This window comes from Myotis davidii, unplaced genomic scaffold (assembly GCF_000327345.1).
Source record: "Myotis davidii unplaced genomic scaffold, ASM32734v1 scaffold327, whole genome shotgun sequence".
Classification (NCBI taxonomy): Eukaryota; Metazoa; Chordata; class Mammalia; order Chiroptera; family Vespertilionidae; genus Myotis; species Myotis davidii.
In genome coordinates, this window is record NW_006298628.1 from 2,539,484 (window position 1) to 2,548,351 (window position 8,868).

At 44.0% G+C, this 8,868-nt stretch overlaps 1 protein-coding gene across 1 annotated transcript in view; it reads right to left on the reverse strand.

Moving 5' to 3' along the window:
• UBE2Z (ubiquitin conjugating enzyme E2Z) overlaps positions 1 to 7,352 on the reverse strand; it is a 13,146-nt gene extending 5,794 nt beyond the window's left edge. Inside the window, exons 1-5 of the mRNA XM_006774249.2 lie at positions 7,269 to 7,352; positions 5,190 to 5,377; positions 2,777 to 2,888; positions 1,421 to 1,533; positions 673 to 763 (exon numbers count right to left, since the gene is read on the reverse strand). Of these exons, the coding sequence (XP_006774312.1) occupies positions 673 to 763; positions 1,421 to 1,533; positions 2,777 to 2,888; positions 5,190 to 5,377; positions 7,269 to 7,334 (570 nt within the window). The 5' untranslated portion in view covers positions 7,335 to 7,352. The remainder of the gene's footprint in view (positions 1 to 672; positions 764 to 1,420; positions 1,534 to 2,776; positions 2,889 to 5,189; positions 5,378 to 7,268) is intronic.
• Positions 7,353 to 8,868: the final 1,516 nt, after the last annotated feature.

An 8,868-nucleotide genomic window follows, 5' to 3' on the forward strand; every position in this document is an offset into this window, starting at 1 on the left:
AGCCCGGCTGGCTGAAGCTCTGCTGAGTAAACCAGGTTTCTGGGTTTTTTTTTTAGCTTCTTTATTCGCAACATAGTTGCTGAGAATTGCAGCTGAGAGGCCGGCAAGTCAGGCAGGGAAACGTCACTGAAGCAAGCAAGCCTCCCTGTTCGCATCAGCTGCCTGGCTGCTGGCCGCCATCTTGGCTACCAGTTAATTTGCATATCTCGGCCCTACTCTGTGAGTGACAGGGGGATTAGCCAATGGGAATGGTAGCGGAGTGACACTAATTACCATGTTTGTCTTTTATTAGTGTAGATGCTTCTCTAAGCCTTCTTTCTCTTAGCACCCCTCTGGGCTAGGGACAGAATTCCAATAGATGACTCTACCTTTACAATCCTTAGGATTCTGAGACAGCTGAATGTTCCTGACTTGAAAAGACTGCTGACCAAGAAGAGGAGTTCTAGGTAGAATGATTCAGATTCTGCTCACGAGTACCTAGTTTCTGCCAGGAGCTTAGAGCCAACTCCATATGGCTTTAGGCAAGTCAGGCTCCTCTGAGCCTCAGCTACTCAACTAAACTAGGTTCCTTTTGGCTCTGAGTTCCATGACAGGTGTGGATGTCACTGTAGAAGGGGGATTTTACATAGTCTGCTGGAAGGCCTTTGGAGTCAACAGCAGGGGCTGCATTACCTGCATAGTCTGGCCTTGAAGGTGCAGGCGGTCTTTGCAGGCCACCTCATAGAAGTCATAATACTCCAGGAAGGACTTCTCCATCACTCCTCTGGAAAACAAGCAGAGAAACTTAAGATAGGAACAAGGGGGCAAGGGGACAACCCTTCACTATCGAAGCTTAAGGCCAAATTAAACAGCTAGAGTTCCTAAGCCCATGGTTGATTTCTCTAAATCTTAAGGATTATAAAATGAGTAACTGTTAATAACAATCACTGGAATCCCAACTTCAACTCCTGTCTTGCTCAATCTCATTTGTTTTCCATAGGCCATCCTTAATTCCAATCCTTACTTAACATTCTCCAAGGAAGTTTGTTTCATTACTCTTGACTTTATTCTTCTTGTTTTAACACTTAGAAATAAAGTTGGACATTAAGAAATACGTTTATTATGAAGTGCTCTACACCTCATTTGGCTGTAGAACAGTTATGTCCTTAATATGTCCAGATTCTTGAAAGTGGGGGCTCCTTGAGGATATGGACTATATCTTTCCTATCAGTCCTGATATTCTCCAAGAACAGACAATCTCTCTCTCTCTAAACTTCCCCTTGGGGAACCCTCATGAACCACATGTTTTTAAACCACTTGCTTCTTCTCTGTCTCCCTCTGGTGCCCAACACTGGATTTTGCCTCAAAAGTTCTCAAAGGTATGAACCAGCGAAATCTCCAAAAGGAATACAAGTTCCACGTGGGATCTCGAGACACATACCGTAAGGGTTCAGGGCAGGGACACTTTCCTTCCATCATGTCACAGACCGCCACTCTGATGGTCTCGTGCCGAATACACTCATTATAATTTTTGCTGTCTCCTGGATGTCTCTCCTATAATGTGACAGACACCATAGAATCCAAGTACACAGAGAAAAGCCAATGGAAAGACTTCAGAATTAGTATGGAGCATGTGACCCAAGCAACTGAACAAGTGAATATCTTTTCACTGTATGGCAAACCCATTAAAGAGCAACTAGGCCTTCCTTTTTGAGACTGTTTACCTCCTCCCAATGCATACTAATCCCATCCTCTGTTATGAGTCATTTGATTTATAAGCACCAAACTAGATCCATCAAATTTCCCAAAGCCTGAAATGAAAGGCCTCTTAGGGAAGGATTGGTGAGAAAGAACCAATTATGCATAAATGACGTTAGGAGTCTCAGTCTACAAAGTCTGTAAGATATTAGGATGCTTCCTGGTCAACTCCTTTACACATCTGTACGGTTCTACCATTATTGATTATATGTGAATTTTTTCCCAGTAAACATAGTTAGCCCTTCTCATCTGCAGGTTTCACATCCATGTATTCAACCAACAGCTGATCAAAAACAGTATCTTCACATCCCCAACCACGAATCAAAAATACCGTTTTCAATCCACAGTTGGTTGAATAGATGGATGCAAAGGGCCCATCATAGTCAAAGTTATATGCGAATTTTCTTCCTTTTTAAAAAAAATATTTTTAGTGATTTCAGAGAGGAAGGGAGAGGGAGAGATAGAAACATCAATGATGAGAGAATATCATTAATTGGCTGCCTCCTGCACGCTCCCATAACCCTTGACCAGAACCGAACCCGGGACCCTTCAGTCTGTAGGCCAACATGCTATCCACTGAGCCAAACCAGCTAGGGCTGTACATGAATTTTCAACTGTGGATTGTTCAAGGGTCAACTCTCATTTCCTAACTCCCAAAGAATGTCTGGCCTGGCAGCAGTCATTAGAGAACACCTCAAGGGGACACTGGAGAATGGAGGCATGCAGAAGAACACGCTGGATAGCACAGCCCCCAACGCAGGTTCAAAATTAATTTCCAAATGATTCCACTGACCTCCACATGGTGGACTAATCCAAGTCAAATGGAAATAACTTGAAGTGTTATTGTAACTTACAAGGGAAAAAATTCACTAATGAGGAGCACGCATTCCAGCTTTTTTTTTTTTTCTTCTAAAGTGACAAGTTTAATACATAGGCTAAGCCAGGTTAAAAACAACAATCCCAAAACCCTTAAATAGACCTCTCAGATCTCTTTAAACCCAACATTCCACACCCCCGAGCTGGACCCACCTAGCCTTACCTGCTCAAAGCCAGGCTCGTTGTGATAGGGGTTCTCAGTCATCAGGGACTGGATGGAGATAAGCACAGAAGAGATGCTCTGCGCTGGGCTCCAGGCAGGGCCAGTCCATGTGCTGCAAAATACAGCAGAGGGAACGGGAGAGGGATGAGCACAGAGCGGGGGACAGACCAGTACACAAGCACCCTGGGGCCTAGCAGCAAAACCTTTCTCTTTCACTATTAATACTCTGGGATTTCCCAACCTCTGTCTCACCCTCATTCACAAGAAATCAGTCAACTGCCTAATCCTCTTATCAAGTGGGACAAAAGAAAAGGGGGTAAAGCAAGCAAGGTAACTGTGAAGGGATTTTCTTTGGGTTAGGAAAGAAACAGTAGCTAGGGAAGGTTCTGTTAATCAGAATGAAAGAAATAAGGTGAGAAAAAGCTCCAAAAGGAGTCAAAATGTTAACTTCTGTGGATCTCAAAGAGCTTACTTATTTACTTATGGGTGTGATGGAGTCAGGAGAGAGAAGTTGAGCACAGAGGAACAGAGGGGACAAAGCCATCTGGTTAGAGGCCATGTGGTGGGATTGATGAGGAGGATCCAGTTCTCTATCAAGCCCCCAAGGAGTGTCAAATTCTTGGAGGATTACAGAACTCTGCCAAAGGACATGAAGATAGAATAAGGGGCACTTCTAGATTGTGGAGGGTCTGAAAATATATGAAAAACAACTTGAATAGGAGAAAAACCACTCCCCTCTTTCATAAATCTGACCAAATATTCAGAGGAAGAGGGTGGGTTGGACATTAAAAATACTTATTTTTAGTAACTGATGAGAGGGCACCTGAGCCACAACTGCTTCTTCAAGTTAGCCGGTCAATTCTCTTTCCCCACTGGACTTGAGGAAAGCCCAAGTAAGCGATGCGAAACCGTAACTATATCAGAGAGTGCTCTGCAGTATCTCTCAGTCTGTTCTTCTCAGCTTTGCTCCCCCCAAAACTGTAAACTTTGTGCTAAGGTGTCACATATTCAGCGATTCAAGTCAACATGGTACTTTCATTAAATTTCCTTTGTCAATAAGTCAGCCCAGCATTTTTTTCTAGGTGGGGAGGAAAGAAATGAGGCTAATAAAAGTGAATATAATCACCCAAGAACTCACGGGAAATTTCTAGTTCAGTTCTTTGTGGCAAATATTCAATTTCAGGGTAGCTTCTTCTTTTCCACCCAACATACTTCTGCCACTTTTACCCACCACCATCTTGCTTTCCCTATTTCTACTGTGAGCCAGTGTTTGCTCAAAATAGTTTTATATTGGCCTAACGAAGGAGAATTTAATACAAAACACTTTCATGAACAAACTTCATACAGAAGCATAACTAAATTTCTTTACCACTGTGAGTTACACAGACCACTATCCTACCTGCAGACAATTATATACCATAGTGAGATGAAGGACTTTCTTTAAGGACAACCTCCTTTACAGGACTTCCTTACTGTCACAATTATAGAATATACCCCTAGGTCTGAGAGATCAAAAAATATATATATCATGTCTCCAGTTTGTGTCAGCTACCTTGTCCACACACAACCCTGGAAATTACTGGACAGGAAGAAAGAAAACAGTATCACCAGCACGGGTAACTTTCTCAACTGCAACCTGCACTTGCTCTCTGCCCCAGGGAAATTCAGACCACACTAAAAGGACCAAATTCAGAATATACTAGAAGACATTTCCATTCTGAATTTTCAACCCCTTAACGCAATTAAAAGGAATGGATGAGAACTACATGAAGCAAAATCTCAGTTGCACCCAGAAATGAAATGTATTTAAAACTTCTGTATTTTGTATGTGATGTGATTTCCAACCTCAGGCATTTTTCATTCAGTTGTTAAAATATCATAATTATCACCACCATCATCACCGCCTCCAAAGCCACTCAATGAGAGACTCAGAAATAAGACACCCACAGTTTTGAATGGCATAGATCTGCAGCCTTTCTCAACCCGTTTGGGAGAGAATTAAGTCCTGATGCCCTACGGGAGTGGTTCTCAAACAGGAGCGTGCACCAGAATCACCTGGAGGACTTACAAGACACAGACTGTTGGGCCCCAGTCCTAGAGTTTCTGATATAGTAAGTTTGGGGGGTGGGGGGAGGGGGGGCCCAGAATCTGTAAGGCTCCAAGCTCCCAGATGCTGGTGCTGCTCAGGGAGAACCACCTCACTAAGGCATCCACTGTATGTAATGAATTAACTTCTCTCTTTTGCATCTGGAACGATACTAGTTATGGACCATCCTGGGGAGAATCGAGGAAATCGTCACTCCAATTATTTTCTGTGTTCTGTAGTTCGGACGAGAAACTCCGGTTGATAAAGGCTGGCCTAGAGTAATTATTTGCTAACAACCAACTTGGCCACTTAGAAGTCTCCTCTTACCCTAGAATACTCAAGCAGACTTTCCCATTGCGGTAGAAGTTGGGGTTAAACCTCACTGTGTTATTGCCCGTTGTCATCAGTTTGACCCGAGGAGGGTGGATGGGATAGTCGGGCGGACACCGAAACACGAACAGGAAGAAACCCCCTTCATAAGGAGTGTCAAATGGGCCTGTGATCAATGCATGAATCTGCAAAATAAAACCCCATCTCAAAATTGTGAGGTGATGTCCCGTCCCAACCCCTCCTGGCTTCCACTTGCTACCCGTGCTGGAAGCAGGACCTTCATCTGGTATCCACAGTCCATATCCTCTCCATGCAGAATGAACAGCCTGTACTCACTCATATTAATAAACATGTTTGGCCCAGTGGAGTGGCATCTTACTCAGGGGTTACCTTCTAAAGGTAGAGCCTAAGGTGAAAAGTCAATCTTGTCAAAATCATCTCTGAGTATCCTTAAAACTCCCTTAAAGCCTATTTTTTGCTTGAACTTCTCTGACCAGTGTTATGTGTAGCAAATGGATAGAACACCAATGTGCAAAATATAATATGCATCTGTAAAGTATCATCCTAACCTGTTTAATTTTAAGAAATATGTATTTTTTCCTGAATAGGTATGTTTGGGTTTGTCCAAGTTTAACATGCGTATGATGCAACTCCCCCCTCCACTTCTGTGGCACAAAGGGGAAGTAAGATGAATGGAAAAGAGGAAAGGGATTAGAAGCCACAGCACCGGTGCCAGTAACAGTACAGAGCTGGGGGTGGTGATGGAGGCCCAGGGTGTCTACTCCTCTACGGAGGACCAAACCTACTGTAGAGGATGTGTCTCGGGGAGCATCCACCTGTGTCAAAGGTACTAAGAAAAATCGGGAAAACTTCATGGTCTACTCAGAGCCATCAGACCATCCTCAAAACTTTCCCCAGCACTGTAGGTTAATTTTCTTAAAAATTAAAAAAGAAAAAATGTAGTAGCACTTAAAACAGAACACTAAATTCTCTTCCTCCAGCCATGATGATTGAACAAGATTTCCCTCATCTGAACTCAGTTATATTTCTTCTTCTACAAGGTTCCTAGGCATGTAAGTCTACTCAGAATTCGAACAGCAAGAAGGACCTACAATCCAACGCTTCCGTCTGTAGCCCCTGCCTTGCTCTGGCGGCACCCTAGGTTTTCTTTCAGCCTCAGTCACTGGAATGGCAAGCTCAACTGGCATCAACGTGGCATCGATTCTGGGAATCGAGGGACTCGCATGTTAATACTGATACTTGACTGAGGACAAGATGTCCCAGGAAAAACATTTCTAACCACAAAAAAATTTTTTGATTGAAAGAGAAACCTATTCATAACAGATACCAACAATACAAAATCTGAATCTACTGTTAAGAAATTTGAAACTATGAGTTTTCATTAAACACAAGATTTAGGAAATCTGATTTCTTCCCAACATCAGCTTAAGTGCAAATTCACTTCTGAGGGTAGAACACTCGATGGCAGAGAAGCCTGTGTATCTATGCCAGAGAAATGTGACATTACATACTAAGATTTCTCTGTGTTTTGTGTGTGAAGGACAAGAGAAGAAAGGTATTTGGGTGGAAGGGATACTCAAAAGCAACCAGTAGGGATAGGAGCCTAAACAATGCCTTTTAACTACAGACACTGTTCACTTGAGCTTGCCCTATCCCCAGCCCGCCCTGCACCTGATTTATAGCAGCACACTTAAAGGTCACGAGTGGTGGGATGGGAGGAGAGTTGGGTAGTACAATGGTAGGGCGACCACATAATTTATTATCCAAACTGAAGCACTTCTGAGAATGGAAGCGTGCCCTATTAATAGCTAAGCTGGAACAATAGGTGTAAACTGGGATTTTCCAAGCCAAGCAGGACCTATTGGCACCCTAATAAGATACCTGTTCCAGGCTTTGTTCCACCTCACTGTGTAATCTTGGGCAAGCCATTTACTCTCTTGGGGGCTTGATTCCTTCAGTATGCAATCAGAGATGTGAGCTGGATAACCTTTTAGACCCTTCCAACTTTATGGGCCCAATTTCCCAATATATCCCGACTCCCAGCAAGTTACATACCTTAGTCATGTCAACAGTATCAGGTACAACGAACATTCCCGGAGGAGGCTCCTTATAAATGGACATGATATCCCTGTATAACACCAAGAGGAGGTGGGGGAGGGAGTGAGGGAGAGGAGAAAAAAGGGGAATCCCTTGAACAGGACAGTTGTTATCACCTCAATGAGGCCAGGGTTCGAGAAAGTGGTGCTTGGTACCACAAATGTTTGCACTGTCTTGTTGGCTGAGAAATCTCAGCTGAGTACTTGTCAGGCAGACAGAGAGCAAATTATTATCAAAGGGGCATTGTTTCCTCAGGGGAAGGATAAGGAGAGGGGGGAAAAAATCAGAGATCCCCATGGCATCAGATGTTACCCTGGAAAAGCCACATCCCATTCACTCTCACTTCCTCCCACATGGCAGTTCATTCACTCCCACCCCCGAGATTCTCAGGTACTACAGCTGAATCCTAAATGGAAACTTTTTTTAGTTAACTGGGAAGGCACCATCAACCCCACTAAAAAATGAATTCCATAAACCACTGTGGACCTTTGTTGGCAAGTGAACTAGCAGGGAGCAATGATCTTCCTGCCCAGGAGACTAATGGGGCTGAAATCGCTTCAGGCTGGGGAGGGGACCCTCCGAAATTGCTGAGAATCTCACATCTGGAAGACGACAAGCAGTGACTACTATAGAACTGAGAGGATTTCTAGGTCCTATCTCACCAACTAGAATGCATCAGTTGCAAGCAAGGGTCTCATGGGGAACATTTTGGAAAAGGGCTAGGGACTTACCAGGGGACATAGGGACATAAAAAAGTGCAAGTAGAGCAGAGAAAAATAAGTATTGGCAGAATTCAAGGTATGTCTGGATTGGAAAACTGTGTCCTGTGTCACACCCTGTGACAGGTACTTTATTATACACAATGTACTCTTTAATTTCTACTAAAATCTTGAAAGGTAGGTAGAGATACACGTGAAGGGACTTGGAAAGCGGGGGATGAGAACACCCTGATGGTCTGTAAGGGGAGCATGGGGAGACAGAGAGCCTGGTCATCAGGAACCAAGGTTCAGGATTAACAGCAGCTGAAAAGCAGTGCCCTTCTCCTATGCAATAGGTACAATGCTAAGCATGTTTGCAAAATATTACCAACTAAATGATATGGTCAAGATCAGTCACCCAAGAAGCAAGCACAGAAGGGACTTGGGGCCTTGTTCCTGTATTTGAATTGGGTACATCTACTTCAGAAAAGTAAACCATAATCCATAGGAAATCCACAATAATCATCCATAGGAAAAAAATACTACAGGGGAGAAATATCTTGACCGGGATATTACATGCCAGAGTGAGATGGGGTGGGGGGGGAGCCCGAGTTCCTGGAACAGGTGAGAGTGGAGGGGTCCAGGGAAGGCTGTGGGCATGTGCGGGAAGCGATCTAGCCTTGGGAAGGGACGCTAGGGAGGGGGTTTGAGGAAACAGGGAATAAAAACAAAGGCTGGTCTCGGTCTGAGGCCAAGAAAGCAAGCGATGTGTGTGTGTGTGTTACAAACGGGGCTCTGGATGGAAGAGCCGACCGAGGGACCCCGAGGGGTGGGAGCTCCAAGGAGTCCTAGCAAGGCTG